This window comes from Carcharhinus amblyrhynchos, chromosome 31 (assembly GCF_965287045.1).
Source record: "Carcharhinus amblyrhynchos chromosome 31, sCarAmb.v2.hapA, whole genome shotgun sequence".
Taxonomy (NCBI): domain Eukaryota; kingdom Metazoa; phylum Chordata; class Chondrichthyes; order Carcharhiniformes; family Carcharhinidae; genus Carcharhinus; species Carcharhinus amblyrhynchos.
Window position 1 is genome coordinate 18,706,125 of NC_137354.1, and position 25,669 is coordinate 18,731,793.

Below are 25,669 nucleotides of genomic sequence, written 5' to 3' on the forward strand. Positions count from 1 at the left end.
AGATCTAATAAATTGTACACAAAGCTGCTGGATGTATAGTAGTATCTAGTTAGTAAATGTCTACAAACAAATTCTTCAACTTATGTAACACACATTCCTGAATGGTGTATTATTGGCATTTGACAGGAACTGGAACCTTCCCAGATCCAGCGCTCACATTTTGATGCAATTATTGGTGAGGAAAAGGTTTGGAGAGGAAGGAATGAAAAATAAAACAATCAGGATAACCAAATGCAAAAGCAGTCTACTTTTAAGCACCCATAAAGGACTGACAGAAGTGTACAAGTGTAATTGCAGGAGAAACTCTGATGTGCTTTATGGTTTGGGCTTATTTAATTCATCTCATTACTGTGGTCACGTAGCTGGAATCGAGGGCTTGGACCTGAACCAGTGCGGCGCTGCACTAATCACCTCTGCATGTTTTGTGAGACTCTCAGTTCTAATCCAAACTTCCATAAAACACAGAGGAAAATCCTTACCAGAATCAGACGGCCGCACATCTGTCAACAATGGAAGGCCACTCACAAAGAAATCCTCAAGAACGGCAGAAACTTGAGGCGTCAGGCTATTCCATTCCACTTCACCTTCCTGTGAATGGTTAATGCTTCATTAAAATTAATCCTCTGCACCATGTTCATATTTTAAATATGAGCAAAATATAAAAATGAGGATCAGTATTAATGCTTACCTTGGTTATTGTGACGAAATCTGGTCCAAAGAACACACCCTTAACCCCTTCTATTTGGAATAGCTGCCTGTAAAGGAATATAATCACACGAGTGCTTATTACAAAAGCTCAAACAACTTGCTTTTCAAATCATTTCCTACAGAAAGCACTCCTGTTCGCTGTACATACATATTTTAACTTTAACTCTGAGGTTATAAGCTACAGCTTTGGCCACATGTGATTTTTATTTGGAAGGGAAAATTAATTATTGAGCCAAAGCATAAAACTGCTGCTGAGAAACTCGAACAACATTAGAATGAGAGCATGCATGTTGTTTGGGCTTTATACAGATATGACAGCAAGACAGGAAATTCTCCTCAGATCTATATGCCGCAAGTCCAGTACTTTCTCCAGTGAAAACTGCGATTAGACATCACTCTTTGCACCACAATGTGGTTTAAAACCTTGCTAAGACAGAGATTACATGGGCTTTTTTAGCAACAGAGCAGTGCCACACCCTTTAGATGCCTGGAAGTTATTCCTTACGGTGACAAGGTTGTCTGCTGCAGTTCTTAATTATATACAGATCTGCCTCCAAGTAAGAAACCTATTAAGTAGAAGGGCGATGAGGTAGCACTCTCAGAAAACAAACAGTTTCTTTAGCCAGCAGTATCTGAAAATTCTGGAAGAGACTTTGAGAAACTCTAGGTACCTTAAAGCAAAGTTTAGTTAGTAGTCACAAGTAAGGCTTACTAACACTGCAATGAAAATACTGTGAAATTCCCCTAGTCGCCACACTCCGGTACCTGTTCGGATCAATGCACCTAACCAGCATGTCTTTTGGATTGTGGAAGGAAATCGGAGTACCCGGAAGAAACCCATGCAAGCATGGGAGAACATACAAACTCCACACGACAGTGACTCAAGCCAGGAATGAACCCGGGTCCCTGGTGCTGTGAGGCAGCAGTGCTAACCACTGTGCTTTTGCCACCCCCCCTGCACCTACCACATACAGAAGACAGATATCTATTTAAATGGGTGTAAATTGAGAGAGGTGGGTTCTTAGTGAGACCTTGGAGTCCTTGTGATCAGTCGCTGAAAATAAGCGCGCAGGTACAGCAGGCAATAAAGAGGCAAATGGTATATTGGCCTTCATAGCGAGAGGGTTTGAGTATAGAAATAGGTGTGTTTTGCTACAATTGTACAGGGCATTGGTGAGGCCATATCTGGAGTATCATGTGCAGTTTTGGTGTCCTTATCTGAGGAAGGACGTCCTTGCTATAGAGGGAGTGCAACGAAGGCTTACCAGGCTGATTCCTGGAATGCTCTGCCATACGAGGACAGAATAAATTGGTTAGGATTATTTTCATTGGAGTTTAGAAGAGGGAGAGGGGATCTCATAGAAAATTATAAAGTTCTAACAAGATTCAGAAAGAATGTTCCCAATGGTGCAGGAGTCCAGAACTAGGGGTCATAGTTCAAGGGTAAGGGATAACCTTTTAGGGCTGAGGTGAGGAGAAATTTCTTTACCCAGAGTTGGTGAATGCATGGAATTCGCTACCACAGGAAGCAGTTGAGGGCAAAACATTGTGTGATTTCAAGAAGGTATTAAATATAGCTCTTGGGGGCGAAAGGAATCAAGGGATATTGGTTTGGGGGGCGGGGGGGGGGGGGGGGGGGAACAGGGGAAGGAGGGTCAGGATATTGAATTCAATAATCAGCCATGATCAAAATGAATGGCAAAGCAGGTTCGAAGAGCCAAACTGCCTATACCTGCTTCTATTTTCTATGTATACAGTTCCAATTTGGAGATCCTCAACCCACCTATAAGACTAAAGTTCACAATACATGCCAGCTTTGGATCAGTGGCAGAACCCTTACTTTGCAGTTCAGAAAGTTGTCCATCCCACTCCAGAGACTTGCCGCTCCAGAGAATTTAGCATGACCAATGCACCTAACCAGCATGTGTGAAAGATTTATGGGCAGCAAGATGGTTAACATTGCTGCCTCACAATGTCAGGGGCCCAGGTTCGATTCCTGGTGTGGGTTTCTTCTGGGGCTCCAGTTTCCTCCCACAGTCCAAAAGATGTGCTGGTTAGGGTGCACTGGCCATGCTAAATTCTCCCTCAGTGTACCCGAACAGACGCAGGAATGTGGCAACTATGGAATTTTCACATTAACTTCATTGTAGTGTTAATGTAAGTTGACTTGTGACACTAATAAATAAACTTGAACGTTAAACTTTTGGCACTTTCAGTGTTGTACTGAGCTACACTGTTCAACGTGTTCACCTTTTGGATGAGACCTTAAACCATGTCTGCTCATCACAGGAAGAGATTAAAGATTCCACGAACAAAAGGGAAGTCTTCCCGGTTTCTTGGCCAACCTTTAATCCTCAATTAATATTAGGCGGCCATTTATATGAGCGCTGTTTGTGGGATCTTGCAAATTGGCCACTGCGCTTTCTACACTGCTGTGATAGCCACTCTTCAAATGTACTTAACTGACCACTAATTGCTTTTGGGGCATCATGAGGCAGTAAAAGGGACCAGAACAACGCTCATCTTTCTTGGACAACCATACCCCACAACTTGCAGCTTGACCTAGTTTAAACTTGTTGGACTTACTTGGCCAGAGGTGAGCAATGAGCTGCATTGACATTTGGAAAATCCATGGTTCCTGATGCTAGAATTTGACGACCAGCAATGAACTTCAAGCTGTTAGGGTTTGGTGTGTCCTGGGTGTGTATCACCATGAATCGTACTATAAAAAAAAATTATATTTCAGAATACAGAGTCATAGAATAGAATCACAGAACTCATACAGCGCGGGAAGGCATTCAGCCCGTTGAGTCTGCACCGACAACAATCCCATCCAGGCCCTACCCCCGTAATCTCACGTATTTACCCTGCTAATCCCCCTGGCATTAAGGGGCAATTTAACATGGCCAATCCATCTAACCTGCACATCTTCGGAGTGTGGGAGGAAACTGGAGCACTCGAAGGAGACATGGGGAGAACGTGCAAACTCCACACAGATGGGATTGAGCCTGAATCCCTGATGCTGTGAGGCAGCAGTGCTAACCACCATGCCACCCTTCGTATCACAGCTGGGTTAAAAATTGCATTCTCTATCATATCAGTTAACGTATGCAGAAAGTATACAGTAATAGAGAATAAATGCAGGCACGTGAACTTGCACACAATACAGTGGGACTTCAATGCATTCATTTCTATCAGTTGTATACCCAAACTTATTAACAAGATAAAAATGTATTTTAATATGCAGATGAAGAGGCCAATGCTTTTAAGCTGGCCTGAAACAAAAGCAATAGTGAGCACTGAGGAAAAAAACTAATTTTACGTTTTTTTGGTTTTTACCAGAACATTTTGAATTGCTGAGATTTGGAATGGTGTCCAGACACACTATCATTCTACCTAGGTTTTTGCAGTGGCCTCAATAGACACCAGGGTAAGACGTCCAGGGGCAATAGTCTTAATCAAGATGGAGGAAGAACTATAATAGGGTTCCCACCAACCACCCTCACACCTGATTAAGTTCTCCTTGAGGCATCATTGCTACACTCTAGATATTAACATGGGTAGCCCTGACCAGGAATAGAACATAGAACCCTACAGTGCAGAAACAGGCTCTTCGGCCCATCGAGACTGCACTAACCACAATCCGACCCAGGTCCTACTCCCCACATCCCTACACATTTACCCGCTAATCCCTCTAACCTACACATCCCAGGACACTAAGGGGCAATTCTAGCATGGCCAATCAACCTAACTCACACATCTTTGGACTGTGGGAACCGGAGCACCCGGATGAAACCCACGCAGACACGAGGAAAACGTGCAAACTCCACACAGACAGTGACCCGAGCCGGGAATTGAACCCAGGTTCCTGGAGCTGTGCTGCCGTGCCGCCCACGGGTATTTTGAAGCTTGTACACATTTAATCGATGCATGACCTATAGGTGGTTTTGGCAAGTTGACATTATCCAATTTTAACTGTCCATTCTGTTGGATAATGGGAGGTTCCACCATATGGTACGCTGCAAGACCTTGCTGGCAATCTCAGTCTGGCCCATTAGACAACTTTTGTAGGAAAGGAAAATTTGCACTCTTGCAGTCCTGAGGATGGAGGTTAAAGCAAATTAGAAACACTGGGCTCATTTGGTCTGCTGCAATGTTTCAAGATCCCAAGTCCCTTTACGTTGGCAACGATAAAAGAGAAAAAGGAAACTATCTTTGCAACTCAGTATTTTATATCCTGTGGCTCATTGGTGCTTTGCAAAGTGCTATTGCACATGCGAGTCAACCACCTCCTGACAAAGAGAACAGACAAAACTGATCCTGACAGATTCTCTCCATAGAGGCAAGGAACAAGAAACAAAATTATGGTTTGCCGTTTGTATTGTTGCTTTTTGTTCTTGATATTCAAACCACCCGGTAAAAATGCATTTAATGGTTCAAGACATTCCTAATTTGATGCTGCACAGAAACAGTGCAAAAATGTTTAGTTGCAATGCCATTCTGCCTGGTAGGAACTATTTCACTGGTTTGATTCAGGTTTTGTGGGCTTTGCACTGTTGCAATACGTAATGCCAACTTGGTGCACAACTGAGACAATCCTCAAATGTTATCACGTGGAAGGAAAGATTAAGAACTTGCTTTATCTGCACCTGGGATTGTTCTCCCTGGCGAGACGGAGGCTGAGGGGACGACCTGATAGAAGTTGATAAAATTATGAGAGGTATGGATAGGGTGAACAATTGAAAGCTTTTTCTCAGGGCAGAAGTGACAATTACAAGAGGGCACAAGTTGAAGGTGAGGGGGAAAAGGTTCAGTGGAGATGTGCGGGGAGAAGTCTTTTTTTACACAGAGGGTGGTGGGGGCCTCAAATGCATTGCCAAGTGAGGTGGTTGAGACAGATACATTAGCGACATTTAAGACTCATCTGGATAGACACATGAACAGACAGGGAATGGAGGGATATAGGATTGGTCTAGATAGGACAATGTGATCGGCGCAGGCTCGGAGGGCCGAAGGATCTGTCCCTATGTTGTACTGTTCTTTGTTTATACCCAGCGAAGTTCCACAAACAGCTTTGAAATGAATGAGAAGTTGATTGTTTTGTGATGTTGGCAAGATACCAGGGAAACTCCCTATCCTGAAGAGTCATGAGATTTCTAACATATACCTGAACCAACAAAACACTTTAATAAACATGGACAATGAAACATTCTGTCAGCATAGCACTAGGTTGCCTGATTAGATTACAGACTCATATCCTCAGGTGTTTGGCTCAACACATGGAAGGAGAGAATTCATGGACAACAAAGATTTTTTAAAATTAGTTCTTATCGTATGGGTAGCACTGGCAAGGCCATCATATGTTGCCCATCCCTAATTTTCCTTAAATGGTGGTGGGCCACTTCTTGATCACTCGGTGCAATACATGCTGCGTAGGTACACCCGCAGTGCTGTTAGGAGTTCCAGAATTCAAATGCAGACAGAATGAAAGAATGGAAATATAATTCCAAGCCAGGCCGTGGTGCTACTTGCAGTGGCATGGCCCAACAAATAGCAAATGAATGAACTACAGTCATAGAATCACAGCACTGCAGAAAGAGGCCATTCAGCCCATCAAGTCTGGACCCACGACAATCCCTCCCAGGCCCTATCACCATAACCCCATGTATTTACCTTAGCTAGTCCTCCTGACACTAAGGGGCAATTTAGCATGGCCAACCCAGCTAACCTGCACATCTTTGGACTGTGGGAGGAAACCGGAGCACAAGAGGAAACCCAAGCAGACACAGGGAGAACATGCAAACTCTACACAGACAGTGACCCAAGCTGGGAATTGAACCCAGGTCCCTGGAGCTGTGAGCAGCAATGCTAGCCACTGTGCCACAGTTTAAGAAGGTGTGGACTGAGGAACGACAGTGGCCAGAACACCAGAAAACTACCTAGTCATCTCTGAAGGGTGCCACTGGATTTATTTTTACTGCCAATGCAGCACTGCCTCAGGAATATAGAGAAGGTGCTACATAAATGAATAGTATTGTTGTCAACATTGCAGAACCCATAACACACTACCAATATCACCCAAAATATATATTTTTAAAAACCGCCTGTTTATCTCTGTGAGGCATTATTAACGCAAAAACAGAAGTCATGTAGGTCTATAAGACAGATTGTTGCATCTGAAAAGTGCTTCTTTGACATGCAGAAGAATAAAACTCAATACCAATGGAAATATAATTTATTCTAGGTCACCAACAGAACATCAACATTTTCATCCTGCCTTGGGCGGTTGCACAATTTTCAAGGTCACTCAATCATTTTTCTTTTATCCTACCAGCGAGCTTAGGAGAATGTTTTGTAGGCTACAGACACATTTAAAGGGAGTTGTAATCCTCTTTTAAACCCTTGCTTCCTCCAGCTCAACCGCAACCCAATAGGTAGATTTCACCTGCTATTTAAACAAGTGACACAGAAGCTGCGACAATCAGAGAGCTCGTAAAACTCTTTGTATCAGTACCTTGCTTTCTTTTTCTCCTGCCACTGGGTATTGCATGCAAGGGCTGAACAATTGCTCGAGGTGTAGGCTATGTTAAATGTCAGTTAATGGTGCAGAGGCTGGCAGCGTGTCAGAGTGGTAGCTGCGCTGCTACATTCCTTCCCTGCGAATCTTTATCAGAACATTTCTAAGAACCTGAGCTCTTACATTTCATGTTGAAGACTATTAAAGATGTTTATTGCAACCAAGTATGCTATTTTGTAGAGTCAAAGAATCCCTACAGTGCAAAATGAGGCGATTCGGCCCATCAAGTTTGCACTGACTCTCCAACAGACCATCTTAACCAGGTCCACCCCCCTGCCTGTAACCTGCTAATCCCCCTAATCTACACATCTTGGGACACTAAGGGGCAATTTAGCATGGCCAATCCACCTAGTCTATACACCACTGGATACTAAGAGGCAATTTAGTGTGGCCAATCCACCTAACCTGCACATCTTAGGACACTAAGGGGCAATTTAGCATGGCCAATCCGCCTAACCTGCACATCTTAGGACACTAAGGGGCAATTTAGCATGGCCAATCCACCTAACCTACAGACCATTGGGTACTAAGGGGCAATTTAGCATGGCCAATCCACCTAAACTTGGACATCTTGGGACTGTGGGAGGAAACCAGAGCACCCGGAGGAAACCCACACAGACACAAGAACATACTAACTCTGCACAGATAGTTACCCTATGCCAAAACTGAACCCGGGCTGTGGTGCTGTGAGGCAGCAGTGCTAAACACTGTGCCGCTGAAAAGCTAATAGCTGGAGAACAATACAAAGAAATAAAAATGGAGCAGGATTTTGCGGCTTTGCTCGTCCCGAGACCATAAAATCCTGCCAGAGGTCAACAGACCTTTCCATGCTGCACTCCTCACCCACTCCGATGGGCGAGGCAGATAAAATTCCAATCACGGTCTCTTTCTCATGACAGCAATGTTTACATGCAACTTCAGCTTACACTTTAGCGGACTAATTCCCTCACAGTTCCTCCCAAGGACACTCAGTAAGCTATTCATAAAGAGAACTACCTCACTGAAATAAACAAAAATCGCCAGAGATTTTGTTATGGTAAACCACCATGAAGATTGAAATAACCAAATTAAAATGAAGGCATTCTGTGTAAGGAAGAGTGGTCAGTATTGCACATAATCTTAATTTAGGAAATAGATGAGCTTTCTCCACCATCTAGTGGCAGAAATGGTAGCTGCAGATCAATATATAAAAAAGCAGAATTGCATGGAACTTCAGGTAGCATGAATATTCACACAATTTATTTTAAACACAAAATATAAGGAATTAAAGGGAAAATATGTGATTTTCAATGAGTCACTCTAAAACAATATTCTTGCACACCAGGTCTTTAGATTCTGCAATACTGTCTGTGAATGATTTGGGACAACATGGTGGCACAGTGGTTAGCACTGCTGCCTCACAGTGCCAGGGACCAGGGTTCAATTCCCGGTTTGGGTCACTATCTGTGCGGAGCTTGCACATTCTCCCCGAGTCTGTGTGGGTTTCCTCCGGATGCTCTAGTTTCCTCCCACAGACAGAAAGACGTGCTCGTTAGGTGCACTGACCATGCTAAATTCTCCCTTAGTGTACCTGAACATGCGTGGAGTGTTGGAACTAAGAGATTTTCAGAATAACTTCATTGCAGTGTTAATGCAAGCCTACTTGTGACACTAATAAATAAACTTTAAACTTTGAATGATTTAGTTAGACTGTAACTTTGACCGTAGCACTTCGATAAATGTTTAAGCACGTGAATACGAGACTGGTGGAAGAATTAAGTTGTTTTTAAGCTCTGCAGCATCTCTGATACAAATTGACACCCTTTCACTGAACAGAAATTTACTCCATCAACGAGCACTGCCGTGATGTATGATAAGTTGCTTTAGGAGAGACAAGTTCCTTAACACATTGACAGAAAAATCACACGCCACTGAAAAAGTAATAAGAAGAATGCATGTCGATGATTAGCCAGGATATCATCTTGTACAGACACAGGACTGCCACGCTACAGCGGAACAACAAAATCAGTCAGAACCGATTAAATCTAACACACTTGACTGTTACACTGAGGCTTCCATTGAATCTCAACCAAGGGCATCATTCATGCTTTCAAAGGGTAAATGCTAACTAATGAGTACGCAAATGAAAAATAATGTTCTTTTAAATATCTGCTGGCATTTTGCTGCCATTTGCACTAACGTGGTAACATGCACATGACAGCTCAATAGCAAAGGCTATGTGCTGAATAACGCGAATGTCAGGTACCGCGACAGGCTGTCAATAAATCTCATCAGTATTTTAACTCTCTTTGAAAGTTTTCATTAAGGTTTGATGTTTACAAAGATAAATGAGGTTCTCAACAGAAGTTGCCCATTTACAGCCAACAGGATGGGAGTCTACACTTCATTACAGTAATCTTCATTTTAGGCCAAATTAAATGATCCATGATGGACAGGACAGAGAGGCAAATCTGCTTAAAGGTAGCTAGGTGGTACATCACAGAATTACAGAATCAGTGCAGTGCGGACAGGGACCATTTGGTCCATCGAGCCTGCACTGACAACAATCCCACTGTAGCCCTGTAACTCCAGGTATTGATGCCAAGGGGCAATTTAATGTGGCCAATCCACCCAACCTACACATCTTTAGATGTTATGGGACAATTTAGCATGGCCAATTCACCTAACCTACACATCAGTGGGCAGTACAGTGGCACAGTGATTAGTATTGCTGCCTCACAGGCCAGAGACCTAGGTTCAATTCCCAGCTTGGGTCACTGTCTGTGTGGAGTCTGCAGGTTCTCCCCGTGACTGCATGAGTTTCCACCGGGTGCTCCTGTTTCCTCCCACAGTCTGAAAGGCGTGCTGGTTAGGTGCATTGACCTGAACAGGTGCTGAAGTGTGGCGACTAAGGGAATTTCACAGTAACTTTGTTGCAATGTTAATATAAGCCTTACTTGTGATTAATAAATAAACTTTAACTCTTTGGATACCATGCGGCAATTCAGCATGACAAATCCACCTAACCCACAAATTTTGGGACAGAGGGGCAATTTACCATGGCCAGCCCACCTACCCTACACATCTTTGGACTATGGGAGGAAGTCCACGCAGGGGAGGATGTACAAACTCCACACAGACAGTCACCTGAGGCCTGAAGTGAACCAGGTCCCTGAAGTGAGGCAGCAATGTTAACCATTGGACTGTCCACAATCATATATAGATTTAGAGAAATAAGACTGATTTTTTAAAACACTCCAACTTCACTTAGATTAAGAAACAACAGTTACTGTCTAAAATAAGTTGAGAACCAGCTGCAATTAGTAGTTGGGTAAATAATTATAAATGAGTCTCATACATAAAGTAGCAGATGTTCATCTGAAGAAAATTATGTTAACATTTATAATATGGGTCTTGTGCTCAGATATACAGGGTATAAATGTGTCTTAGTGATATTTGTCACACTTCAAAGCAGAGTGAAACATAAGTTACTTCCCAAGAATACAAAATATCAAAGCCAGGACATCTGCAGTTTTTGATCACGAGATTAACTGAACTGTTTTTCCTCAACTACAGCTAAAGCTCTTACACTTGAACAGAAAAGAAGTATGCTTTTCAAAACAAACAGAGAAAGCCAGAAAAACTCAGCCGGTCTGGCAGCATGTTTAGGGGGAAAGAAACAGAGTTAGTAGTCTGTCTGGCTTGTCATCAGAACTGGAGTGCCCGGTGGCATAGTGATTAGCACTGCCAGGGACCCAGTTTCAATTGCAGCTTTTGTCTCTATCTGTGTGGAATTTGCACATTCTCCCCTTGTCTGTATGGGTTTCTTCTGGATGCTCCGGTTTCCTCCCACAGTCCAAAGATATGCGGGTTAGGTTGATTGACCATGCTAAATTGCCCCTTAGTGTCAGGAGGACCAACACAATAAATGCATGGGGGGTGGTGTTACAGGAATTGGACCTAGGTGGGATTGTGTCGGTACAGACTTGATGGGCTGAATGGCCTCCTTCTGTACTGTAGGGATTCTATGGATTCTGTGAACTAAGAGAGAGGGAAAATCTCATAGTATCATAGAAACCCTACAGTACAGGAGGCCATTCAGCCCATTGAGTCTGCACCGACAATAACCCCATCTCAGGCCCTATCCCTACAACTTCACAAATTTAACCCTCCAACCTACACATCCTGGGACACTAAGGGGCAATTTAGTGCGGCCAATGCACCTAACCCGCACATCTTTGGACTGTGGGAGGAAACCGGAGCATCCAGAGGAAACCCACGCAGACACAGAGAGAACGTGCTGTTAGATACTACACAGGAGTGTCGCAAACTTAAGAACAAGGGACAGATGACATGTTTTGGAAGGCAAGGGAGGGAGAAGAGCGTTTTTGCATTGAAACAAATCCTTGGTCATAGCAGATTTGCAATGATATGATACAAATGACTCATTCAAGCTCATTTTTATTTTGCCAACACAGAACAACCTTAAAATGATTTCTTGCTTCTCTCTCAATGACCTGTGTCTGATCAGTTACTTTTTAATCAATAAGCCTTATCAAAAAACAGCAAGTTTTTTTATTCCTATGCCCACCCTTCTCTCCTGGAAGCTACATCTTGCTGTGTTACAGTCGTATGAACTTTTGAAGTATCCTGTCCACGTTACTATTCTTTACATGTGTCCCTGAACAGCCAGGCAACTCGTAGTTTCGAGTTTAGCCATGTCCTCAGTCAACATTCATGCATTTGCCTACAGTATTCAGCAGATCAAGAACAGGGGTGGCATGGTGGCACAGTGGTTAGCACTGCTGCCTCACATTTCCAAAGACCTGGGTTCGATTCCTGGCTTGGGTCACTGTCTGTGTGGCGTTTGCATGTTCTCGCCGTGTTTGCGTGGGTTTCCTTCAGGTGCTCCGGTTTCCTCCCAGAGTCCGAAGATGTTAATAAATTGTCCCTAAATTGGATCTCCCTTAATCTGCTGCACATACTATTCTCTAAATTTGCACCCCTTTATTGTGGAGTCCATGAGATGTAGACAAAAGTCGTAGGTGGAAGAAGGATTGGAATGAGGCACTCACTGAGTGTTAAAATGGGCGGCGCGGGCTTGTAGGGCCAAAGGGCCTGTTTCCTGTGCTGTACTGTTCTTTGATGTGCAGGTTAGGTGCACTGCCCTTGTTAAATTGCCCCTCAGTGTCGCGGGATGCGTAGGTTAGAGGGATTAGCAGGGTAAATATGTGGGATTACAGGGAAAGAGCCAAGGTGGGATTGTTGTCGGTGCAGACTCAATGGGCCAAATGGCCTCCTTCTGCACTACTGGGTTTCAGAATCCTGATCCTAATCCCAGTTCCTGGCCAAGATGTCCCAAGGTCAGCTGTAGCAACAGCAACTCCAGTCAGATATCCTGGTCTCTGGACAATAATGGAGTGCATGCAAAATATCTGTACAAGAAAGTCTCAGAATCATTCTTTTTTAAGTTACTGAATGCAATTAATGGCCCCTTCCAAATTTGAATGGTTTTGCTGAAACATCTGTTGATGACATAATTCAAAGAGGTATTGTCTGGAAAGAATTCCTGAGGCTTTTGGTTCAACCATCTCAGAATATGTTTACACTGCAAGTTTAATACCACCACACAGGAATTTCCTTTGTCCTGATGTTAAACTTGCCATTTAAACCAGCATCAGCACTGTAAATCGAGGAAAACCATGTCAGTTTGCACCGTTTGCAGTGCAGGTCAAAGCGGAATCAAACCTACGTTACCAAATCAGGAGAAACACTGGACCTTATTTTGAAGTGTGAAGTTTGGGCCTGTTGAGGGGGTGGGGACACTTTAGCAATCCTTGGAAAAGGACTGGGAAGGCACGCACTTGGAAAGGAAAACTAAGCGGAAGCAAACTTTTGAAGAAAATAACTGGAACTCCATAACCATAGAACCCCTACAGTGCAGAAGAGACAATTTGGCCCATCGAGTTTGCACCAACTGTCAAAAAGAGCACCTTACCCAGGCTCATTCCAACCCCCTCCTCCGCTATCCCCATAACCCCGCACATTTACAATGGCCAAACCACTGTTGCTGTTACTAGGGGCATAACTATAAGGTTTATGGTGGGAGATATAGGAGAGATGTCCGAGGTAGATTCTTTACTTAGAGAGTGGTTGGGGTGTGAAATACACTGCCTGCTGTGATAGTGGAGTTGGACACTTTAGGACCTTTCAAGCGGTTATTGGATAGGCACATGGAGCACACCAGAATGATAGGGAGTAGATAGCTTGACATTGGTTTGGACATAGCTCGGCACAACATCGAGGGCCATAGGGCCTGTACTGTGCTGTTCTATGTTTCTAATCCACCTAACCTGTACATCTTAGGACACTAAGGGGCAATTTAACATGGCCAATCCACCTAACCTGCACGTCTTTGGACACTAAGGGGCAATTCAGCATGGCCAATCCACCTAACCTGCACATCTTTGGACACTAAGGGGCAATTTAGCATGGCCAATCCACCTAACCTGCACATCTCTGGACACTAAGGGGCAATTTAGCATGGCCACTCCACCTAACCTGCACATCTTTGGACACTGGAAACAAAAACAGGCAAATACCATGAAACACATTGAGCAGCGGAGAATTTTTTATATGTAGTAGAGATTTAATAAACAAAACCTAAGCTGTTATTTAGGTTATTTTTCTACTATTGAAGCCAACTGGTGTTTGTGCTGGAGGGGATGTTTACAATGCATTTTGATGTGGAGCTCAGATGTTGGGGCTGAGTGAGTCAGTCAGCACTGAACCACATCCAACGACCATCTGGTATAGTGCAAGTCACTGGAGACTTGGTGATAGCAAGAATTATAAATCTATCCTAAAGAGTTAGGTGGAGAAACAAATTATAATCTTGTAAATAGCCGGGGAACAAGAGATTTTAGGGAAGAGTAACTGTCTAAAAGTACTCATACAAATGCAGAATATGCCTGAATTCCTAGACCACAACTAGGCATCGGCACAGAAAATGTACATGTACATAATGTTATATATTTAAAAAGGTTGCAGGTTGCTTTATAAGATGATCACATGATGTGATAGTGATGTCATTAGGATGTTGCCATAGGCAGTTGTTTTACTTCCAGTTTGTACTCTGTACAGTGCAGAGAATCCCGCTCAATAAAACCTGCTGTTGTTGGTTTGAAACTACATGTGCAAAGCACATCTTTTCTTTCAGTTTACAATCCACAACCACTAATATAGTTAGGACATTACACACGTAAACCATTAAAATAAAATTAAGGTGTCATTAGTACTCAAGTTAACTAATCTAAAACCAAATTACTCTGCAGATTTAGAAGCTCCAACATAGGCTTGGGGCTTGTAGTATGGAAAGAAGTCTTTTTCTATCACAGTATGTAAACAAAAATGTAATTGTTTTTTCCATGTGTCCGCCGATTTAGAGGTGGACGCCAAAAATTCTTACAATTCAGTAATTTCTCTGCATGCTTCATCTTAGCGTGCACAATCTAATTTCAATAACACAGGGCATTTTATAACAGAGTTGTATGAATATGAATTACAATACACAGTCAAACAACACTGCACTTTATGCTTCACAAAACTCCCAGTACACTGAAATTCGCATTTTATTCATAAAATACAGACATAGGTTGTCAATGTGCCATACCATAAACTCAGCAATCTATTAATTGTCTCTTTTTCTTGAAAAATACTGTGCTTTACATGACTGAATGAGCAGCAGAATGAAAATCCCTCCGCAGTGAATTTCTGCTGCCATCTAGTAGCAGCTATTGGAATTTATTTTAAACATAAGATTGCAAACGCAGGAAAAGGAACATAGAACATAGAACAATACAGCACAGTACAGGCCCTTCAGCCCTCGATATTGTGCTGAGCTTTGTCTGAAACCAAGATCAAGCTATCCCACTCCCTATCATTCTGGTGTGCTCCATGTGCCTATCCAATAACCACTTGGAAGTTTCTAAAGTATCCGACTCCACTATCACAGCAGACAACGCATTCCACACCCCAACCACTCTCTGAGTAAAGAATCTACTCGGACATCCCTCCTATATCTCCCAACATGAAGCTTATAGTTATGCCCCCTAGTAACAGCTACATCCACCCGAGGAAATAGTCTCTGAATGTCCACTCTATCTATCCCTCTCATCATCTTATAAGCCTCTATTATGTCTCCTCTCATCCTCCTCTGCTCTAAAGAGAAAAGCCCCTGCTCCCTCAACCTTACCCTCCAAACCAGGCAGCATCCTAGTAAATCTGCACTCTCTCCAATGCTTCCACATCCTTCTTATAGTGAGGTGACCAGAACTGCACACAATATTCCAAATGTGGTCTCAACAAGGTCCTGTACAGTTGCAGCATAACCCCACGGCTCTTAAAGTCAAACCCCCTGTTAGTAAACACTAACACACTATAGCCCTTCTTCACAGCTCTATCCACTTGAGTGGCAACCTTCAGAGATCTGTGGATATGAACCCCAAGATCTCGCTGTTCCTCTACATTTCTCAGAACCCTGCCGTTGACCTTGTAATCCGCATTCAAATTTGTCCAACCAAAATTAATTACCTTGCACTTATCAGGGTTAAACTCCATCTGCCACTTTTCAACCCAGCTCTGTATCCTATCAATGTCTTGTTACATGTGGTGCAAAGTAATGTACAGACTCTGCAAGATACGTCGCACCAAGATGTGGTTTAAGAAAAAATGTACAGTGGTAGGTCTGTAACTAAGTTAGTCTGTTGGCTTCTATTTACTGGTAGGACATACTTAGATTGGTAGAGTCATAGAAAATAGTTATGGACAGCACAGAAACAGGCCCTTCGGCCCAACTCGTCCATGCCGACCAGGTTTGCTAAACTGAACTAGTTCCATTTGCCTGCATTTGGGCCCACATTCCTCTAAACCTTTCCTATCCATGTATCCGTCCCAATGTCTTTTCAATGTTGTAATTGTACCCACCTCTACCACCTCCTCTGGCAGCTCATCCATACACGCACTACCCTCTGTGTGAAAACATTTTTTCCCCTCTCACCTTAAACCGTGGCCCTCTAGTTTTGGACTCCCCTACCTTGGGTAAAAGACCTTGGTTATTCACCTGAACTAAGGCCCTCATAATTTTACGAACCTCTATAAGGTCACCCCTTACCCTCCTACAGTCCAGGAAAAGAAGTTCCAGCCTATTCAGCCTCTGCTGATAATTCAAATCTTCCAGTCCTGGTAACATCCTTGTAAATCTTTTTTGCACCATTTCCAGTTTAACAACATCCTTCCTGTAGCAGGGCAACCAGAATTGTATGCAATGCTCCACCAAATGTGGCCATACCAATGTCTTGTACAGTTATAACATATCGTCCCAGCTGGGTAATAATGGATCGTACCATTAGAGCTTCCCAGTATGGGATTTGGGGAGGATCCCAAAGGTGCACTACGGAATCCCTCTCAGAAGTTCAAAGTTTGCAGCAATTGCCCAGAAATGCTCATTTTCTCTGGACAACTACCCCATGCTGGATTTAAATCACAAATGTCAGATAGCTCTGGCTGAGTTATGCAAATTGTTACCCAGAAAACGTTAGAATAAAAACCTCTCCTAAATTCTGGAGACTCCCCTAACTCACCCCCCCGCCAACCCCTAACCTGTCTCCCCACTATCACCTCCACAGGACTCCCTCCCCTGCCCCCCAACAATTCCCCTCCCCGCCACAGTATTCCCCCCATCCCAACTCCTCACAGGATTCTACCGACCCATCCTGAACTCTTCCCTCACCCCACAGGGCTGGCCTGACACCCCCCACTCCCCCAACCCCACAATCCCACAGGCCCACTGAACACCCCCCCGCCCCCCGACATCACCACGCTGCAGGCCCGACCCCGCCCTTCCACAGGCCCAACTCCATCCCCCAATGTCCACTCCTACACCACCACCACCTAATTACCTTCTCCCTGGCATGTCAGTCTCAATGGACAATAAATAATGTTTGCCATGCAATCTAATTACCGGAACGTCACGACATTCTTGAAGCAGAGCGCTTTGCCTGCATTACTTTGATGCAAATTCCCTGACAGTGGAAAGGCATGTATAATGAGTACTTGCTACTGCTGGATTAAAAATATTGGTCTTCGAGATTGACAATTGCAGTATTAAACTGCAAGCTGGCATAAGATTGGTAAATAGGGCAGCATGTAATGTTTGTTGTGGTTATTCACGTTAGGGATCACAATAAACCCTTTAGCTGGTTTGCAGGTTGCAAAATGTTGCAAGACTGTACAGTCTGCATCCTTTCCCATGCTACTTTCTCCCAGGTTATTCTTAGAAATGTAGAACGTATTGTACAGGAGGCGGCTATCAAACCTGTGACAGTGTAATCCAATTAGTCCCACTCACCCCCCTCACCACCTTTCCCAATAGCAAGTACTTATCCAAAGTTATTACTGAATCTGCTTCTTCTGCCGTACCTGGGCAATACATTTCAGATCATGATGCGCTGTGCAAAAAAAAAGTGCTCTCTATCTCTACTGCTTACTGATCTGGCTGATATTCCCTAAACACCTCTGCCCGCTTGCTACTCCAGTAAGAAGTCTGACAATACCAGGTTTAAGTCCAACCGATTTATTTGATAGTAAACTCACAAGCTTTCGAGGTTTAACTCTTCATCAGGTGACATGTACATTCTTCGTCATTCACCTGACGAAGAGGTAAACCTCGAAAGCTTGTGAGTTTACTATCAAATAAATCGGCTGGACTTAAACCTGGTGTTGTCAGACTTCTTACTGTGTTTACCCCAGTCCAACGCCGGCATCTCCACATCATCACTTGCTACTCCCACAGGATACAGCAGCAGAAGGGAGGACAGGATCAGTATGGCAGGTCCCCGATTACGGAGCCTCCTCGGGCAGGGACCTGGATCCACAGAGTCCCGCACACCCCTACATACACTCTTCCATCATCTTGCATTACATAAAGTTCTGCATTATATTTTAACCAAAATGGTTCCTTCTGTGTTATTTGTGCCAAAATTGTAACAACACAAAAAATAAACAAATTTTTATTTTAAAAATAAGGACAACAAAATGGAGGAGTCTGACTGATGTCAAGATTGAACTTGGAGCAGTGAAGATCGAAAAGATTTATGATATGTCATCTGAAATAAGTTAAGAAATGCAAATATTTTTGTGTGTTGCAGCCAGAGGGCCAACCAGAAAAATATGATTACAGCAACAACTACAATAGCAACGGTAATGTTCAGTGTCACAGCAATTTAATAATAAGAGTTAAGCATGCTGGAAACTTCAGTCATGTTATAACTGAACACAGATGCTGGTTACAAGGCTGCAGTGAGTCGTGACCTGGCCTGTGAGCTGTGACTTGACACTTCCAGTGTTGGCCAAATAAGGACAGTTGTTTGGACTATGTTAGACACATTGGAGCAATTGTTACCATATATGGTGAGGCTACATGAAGCTTGGCATAAATATTTGGGAGTTGTTTACAACTAACTCCATCGGCCATGATCGAACATTGGGATCAGTTTCTGTTTATGTCATTGGCTGAGTGCCAGAGAACCTTCTTGAGGCAGCACAGTGGTTAGCACTGCTGCCTCACAGCGCCAGGGACCTGGGTTCAATTCCGGCCTCGGGTCACCGTCTGTGTAGAGTTTGCACAATCTCCCCGTGGATTTCCTCCAGGTTCTCTGGTTTCCTCCCACAGTCTAAAGATGCGCGGGCTTGGTTGATTGGCCATGGTAAGTTGCCCCTAGTGCCAGAGGATTAGCAGGGTAAATAATGCAGAAGGAGGCCATTAGGCCCATTGAGTCTGCACCAACCACAATCCCACTAGGGCTCTATTCCCATGACCCCACATATTTACCCTGCCAATCCCCCAGCACTAAAGTTAATTGAGCGTAGCCAATCAACCTAACCCGCATATCTTTGGACTGTAAGAGAAAACCGGAGCACTGTAGGAAACCCACGCAGACACGGGGAGAATGTGCAAACTCCACACAGATAGTGACCCAAGGCTGGAACTGAACCGGGGTCCCTGGCGCTGAGAGACAGCAGTGCTAACCACTGTGCAAAGGAGTTATCCCTCGTGGCCTGACCAATATTTGTCAGTCAACACAAAAGCAGCTAGCCTGGTCATCATCCCATTGCTGTTTATGGGATCTTGCTGTGCACATTTCCTACATTACACAGTGACTACATTTCAAAAAAATTACTTCATTGGTTGTAAACTGCTTTGGAACAGTGGTTGCGAAGGGCACTATATAAATGTAAATCTGTGTTTTTACGCTTGGTTACTACGTCCTCCATTGGTACTCAAGGCTGCCAACAGATTCATTGGCTGACATTTTAAGATCCTGTCATGGAGTTGAGCGCAATTTATTTTAACACAGCTCGGCCAACACTTCATGCCAATGCCTGCCTGCGTTGTTAGGAATAAGCCATCACTGCCCTCCCCATCAATGACATTAAATCAAAAATGGTACAGCAAACTTACCAGCGGTAACCAATGCCCCAGATGGAATCACAAACTTTGTTTTTTCTACGCATCTTGAAGTTGAACTCAAAGCAAGGTGAAGATTTCTCAGTCTGGTGATGGAGGGCAGCCTATTTCTGTAACACAAACCAAATGAAATTCTGCAGGTTAGTCTATGAACCATGCTTTGAACTTAGCATCACTATTGTTCAAACATTAGACTATGCTTTCAAGCCATTTTTCTTAAATTAGTCGTAAGTAGGCTTTACATTAACACTGTAGTGAAGTTACAATGAGAATCACCTAGTTACCACACTCTAGCACCTGTTTGGGTACACTAAGGGAGAATTTAGCACCTAACTAGCATTTCTTTTGGACTGTGGGAGGAAACCAAAGCATCCGGAGGAAACCCACACAGACATGGGGAGAACGTGCAGACTCCACACAGACAGTGACCCAAGCCAGGATTCGAACGCAGGTCCCTGGTCCTGTGCTAACCACTGTGCCACTGAGCCACCCCTTATAAAGTAAACAGTTCAGACTTGAAACAAACTGCCTAATGTGGGAATACAAAGTCGACAAGAGGAAGGACAAGAAGAGGTAGACATTGTAGATAGACACATTTTTACCACACAATTTGATGCAGTTTCCTACTTTGCACTAGCAACTGCAATTGGAAAAAGTACATCACTGGCTGGGACATCTAGCAATCATGGAAGGCGCTATATAAAGTCCAAAGCTGTGCAGGTTAGTTTGACTGGCCATGTTAAAGTGTCCCAAGATGGGTAGGTTAGGGGAATTGGCGGGGTAAATATGTGGGGTTACGAGAATAGGGTCTGGGTAAGATGTTCCATCGCAGGATTGGTGCAGACTCAATTGGCCGAATGGCCTCCTTCTGTACTGTTGGGATTTTATGATTTCATAAATGCAAGTTTCTTTTGTTGGTTTTAATGGATCACACACTTAATGATATTTATCAAGTTAGTGGCCAGAATTTTATCATCCTGTCCACCTCAGAAATCGAAGTGAGTGAGGGGCGGACCATGGAAAGGTCCATTGACTTTGGACAATTTCGGGATGAGCGAGGCCATAAAATCCCACCCACTATTTCCTTGCACCTTCTTGTTGGAATGGCTTGAAATGAAAGCAGACAAATTATCTATAACTTTGACCTCATGAAGACTTCAAGTATCTCCAGCAGGTCTGTTTGTGGTGCTCTAAGGGAAATGGCATAAGGGGACACTAAACTCTGTACAGACAAACTGTGTCACACATCAACACTTCCCTTTAATGAAAGAAAGTAAGATGAGTTCAGAAAAACACAACACTGTCACTCTGCTTGAGTATATTTCAACAATTTGGAGAAAGGGTGAGTCACACTTAGGCCAATCTAATTTAATCCCTGTGTTCGTGTTTTAAAATCTTAATTCAACTCACATGTTGCTGTCGCTAGTAGTGAATGTATCAACAACAATGTAACATGTCTATGTACTAACGCTTAGTTTATTTATGTATTACTTATTAGTGAAACCCCCTAGTTGCCACAGTCCAGCAGCTGTTTGGGGTACACTGAGAAAGAATTTACCGTGGTCAATGCACCTAACCAGCACTTCTTTCGGACTGAGAGAGGAAACTTGGAGCACCCAGAGGAAACCCATGCAGACACGGGAAGAACATGCAGACTCCACACAGACAGCACGGAGTGTGACCCAAGCAGGGAATCAAACCCGGGTCCCTGGCACTGTGAGGCAGCAGTGCTAACCACTGTGCCACCTTTTGCTTTGTAAAGAGAAATGTTCAATCTGGGGAAGGACAAAATTGATGATTTGCACCCACTCAGAATTTTCTCAGTTCAAGTGAACATGGTGTAAAAAGTTTAAACACGCTTCTTTACACTGTACTGAAACCCTGGTCACAATATTAAGACAATGTTCTACAGCCAGAAATTTTATCTTTATCGTAATTAGATTTTACTTAATAAATGCTGCATCACATAGTTAACTGAGATTAAAGACCAAGCAGGCACATGCTGCAGAAAATTCCAATTCTACTACTAAGAATAACTACACATTTCCTCAACAAAATTACGCCGATTCTAGTCTGCAGCTACATGATATTCGGTGAAGAATCTCCCTCTCCCCTTCCCTCACTTCCATCCCCAATCAATCTTATTTTCACTTTCACAAGAAAATGTGGGAGCTGTGAAAATCAATTGGTGAAATAAAATTAATTTTCTCAATGTCAGTGATATAGACTAGTGGGCAGTCTCTCAGGAGGTCAGTTCTAAAAAGGGTAAAAGTTATGCATACAGCATAATACATAGTGCCATACTGCCATGTGACAAACGTATTACCTCACTTGTACTGGGTTCTGTTTGCAGCTCTTGCTTGTTTTCAATCCATCAGTACTGGTATTTTAATAAACGTACTAACATACCATAAAACCATAGACCATAAGATATAGGAGCAGAATTAGGCCATTCAGTCCATTGGGTCTGCTCTGCCATTCAATCATGGCTGATAAGTTTCTCAACCCCATTCTCCCACCTTTTCCCTGTAGCCTTTGGTCCCCTTACCAAACAAAAACCTATCTATCTCTGTCTTAAACACACTCAATGACCTGGCCTGCACAGCTTTCTGCGGCAATGAATTCACCACCCTCTGCCTGAAGAAATTCCTCAGCTCGGTTCTAAAGGGTCGTCCCTTTACTCTGAGGCTGTGCCCTCGGATCCCAGTCTCTGCCACTAATGGAAACATCTTCCCCACATCCACTCTATCCAGGCCTTTCATTATTCTTAAGTTTCAATGAGATTCCCCCCACCCCCATCCTTCTCAACTCCATTGAGTACAGACCCAGAGTGCTCAAACACTCCTCATACGTCAAGCTTTTGACTCCTGGGATCATTCTCGTGAACCTCCTCTGGACGTTCCCTTAGGCCAGCACATCCTTCCTTAGATATTCCTTAGTTTTACAACCTGGTGGTGCCTGTTTCTCATTGTACATTGATGTCAGGAGTAAAATTACCCCATTTATCACGCAGAACAAATTTGGCTCAAATACAGTCTTCATTCGAATAGGTGCCGTTAACAATAGTTTATTAAGCTAATGCTATGTGACTTTATTATTATGTGAATCTATTCATTAGTGTCACAAGTAGATTTACATTAACACTGCAATGATGTTGCTGTGAAAATCCCCTAATTGCCACACTCTGGCATCTGTTCGGGTACACTGAGGGAGAATTTAGCATGGCCAATGAACCTAACCAGCATGTCTTTCGGACTGTGGGAGGAAACTGGAGCACCCAGATGAAACCTACGAGACAATGTGCAAACTTCGCAGATAGTGACCCAAGCCGGTAATCAAACCCAGGTCCCTGGCACTGTGAGGCAGCAGTGCTAACCATGGTGCCACTGTGCCACCCGGTCATAATAACATCATAATAAAATCGATATATTTTGAAGTCACTTCCATCACTTATTTTCGGCGCTTTCCATTAAGCACAAGTAGTGACCATGGAAGCTTAAGAACCAACATGAATTGTGCTAAGATTGAAAAACGGACCAATAATCTGGGAGTTATATTATAAAAGTTTGCCGCATGATTTCTTCTTCAGAAAAAAAATGCCATTCATGCTCTATCCTTCAAGTAAAGCAGTCAAGAAATGTCAGCAAGACTTTTCATTTATAAGTGGGAAAAGTTAGAGGTTTTACAACAGGTTTTAAGGAAATAAAAAGAAGCAGAGATTGGCTGGGGAAGGAGAAAACAAGGAGAGAAAACAACAAAAGGGAAGATCTGTGATAGGCTGGAAGGCAGGACAGAGCTTAAATGACAAAGGGGCTGAAGATGCAAGGCAAAAATAGATGAACATAAGAACATAAGAAATAGGAGCAGGAGTAGGCCATCTAGCCCTTTGAGCCTGCCCCGCCATTCAATAAGATCATGGCTGATCTGTCGTGGCTCAGTTCCACATTCTCGCCCTCTCCCCATAACCCTTAATCCCCTCTCTTATCAAAAACCCATCAACCCGCGTCTTAAAAATATTTAGCGAACAAGTAAACAAAAGATGTATCTAGAAACATAAATGGCAAAACCAGAATTAATACCAAGAGCTGCCGTGAAAAGTGGTTATGATCTGAAATTGTTGAATTCAATGTTGAGGCAAAAAGTTGTAAAGGGCCCAATCAAAAGATGGGGTGCTGTTCCTCTAGCTTCTATTGAGCTTCATTAGGACTGTATAGGGGACCAAGGACATAGTGGTCAAGTGTGTCTCTCATAGGTATGAAAAATAGGTCCAAAAGAAAGTTGTGAGGTTAGAAAGAGTAGATTACAAAGTGGTCCAGATAGATTGTGAGTGGGCAATGTGAGGTTGTCCAGTGTGACAGCAAGAACAGAAAAGCAGTGTATTATTTAAATAGGGAGGAACTGCAGAATACTGCGGTATAGAGGAATCTGGATGTCCTCGTACACAAATCACAAAAAGGTTAGCATGCAAGTATAACAAGTAATTAGGAAGGCAAATGGAGTGATTGTCTTTATTGCAAGGGGAATGGAGTGTAAAAGTATGGAAATCTTGCTACAACAGCACAGGGGGTTGGTGAGACCATACCTACAGTATTGTGTGCAGTTTGGGTATCCTTTTTTTACAGAGGGTGTTACAATCCTCGTAGGGGCAGATACTTGTAGGGAAATGTTCAAATTTCCATTGAATAACTGGAATGATCACACAACAAGAGTTCAAGTTGTAAGACTTTTACTCTCATAATGAAACTAAAAGCAATCTTGTTTAAACACTATTCAGACAGAAAGAATGCCCTCTTTAAATCTAAAAATTCACCTAAGTGAACATTTCATTTTCCAAGAACTATCCAAAACTATTCTGAACTCCTAATCATTTGCTTCCTTTTTCCTTTTCCAGCCAGATAACTTCTAATCCCCAAATCGAATTTAGTACTGATGGTTACCCTGGAGATTCCTCTCACGAGCCAAAGCTACAAATCCACCAGCTTAATTTAAATCCTCACAAACTTGGATCCAAACACAGGCTCCCACTTACATTCAATGTGGTGACCAATAAAAACCAATTGCCTATATCTCTCTGCTCTGTCTCCTAGATTCTTGCAGGCTGACCTGTCTGTAAGGTTCACTGATATCTTAAGGAAAAGCCAATAAGTCGATAATAAAATAGCTTCCTATGGATTCTTCCATTCTCAAAGCCATTTTCTGTGGCAATGTGAATCACGTAGGTCTTGTACCCAGGTAAAAATATTAATTAAAAATATTAATTAGTTACCCTTTAAACCTCAGCTCCATTCTATTTGGAATTAAATAGTTTGAACCAGCAATACGGTGGTCAAGAAGGCATACAACATGCTTGCCTTCGTTGGTTGGGGCACTGAATATAAAAGTTGACAAGTTATCTTACAGCTTAGTTTGGCCGCATTTGGAATATTGCTTGCAGTTCTGGTTGCTACACTACCAGAAGGACATGGATGCTTTGGAGAGGGTGGAAAGAAAGTTTACCAGGACAGTGCCTGGTCTGGAGGGTTTTAGGTACGAGGACCAGTTGGATAAACTCGCATTGTTTTCACTGGAAAGAGAGGCTGAGGGGCAACCTGATAGGGATTTACAAAATTATGAGAGGCACTGACAGGCTGGATAGTGAGAGTTTTTTCTGTGGAAGGTTGACAAGAAGAGGGCACAAGTGTAAGGTGAGAGTGGGTAAGTTTAGGGGAGATGAGCAGGGAAAGATTTTCATACAGAGCGTGGTGGATGCCCGGAACGTGCTCCCGGTGGAGGTGGTGAAAGCAGGCACGTTAGCAACATTCAAGATGTATGGTGATAGACACATGAACAGGATGCGAACAGAGGGATAGAAACCGCATATCCGTACAGGCTTGGTGGAC

The 25,669-nt window shown here is 43.2% G+C and overlaps 1 protein-coding gene across 1 annotated transcript in view; it reads right to left on the reverse strand.

The window, feature by feature from the left end:
- LOC145360428 (NFU1 iron-sulfur cluster scaffold homolog, mitochondrial-like) overlaps positions 1–25,669 on the reverse strand; it is a 44,557-nt gene that overhangs the window by 13,183 nt on the left and 5,705 nt on the right. The window contains exons 2-5 of the mRNA XM_080215634.1: positions 19,785–19,900; positions 3,295–3,430; positions 689–755; positions 480–588 (exon numbers count right to left, since the gene is read on the reverse strand). Of these exons, the coding sequence (XP_080071760.1) occupies positions 480–588; positions 689–755; positions 3,295–3,430; positions 19,785–19,900 (428 nt within the window). The remainder of the gene's footprint in view (positions 1–479; positions 589–688; positions 756–3,294; positions 3,431–19,784; positions 19,901–25,669) is intronic.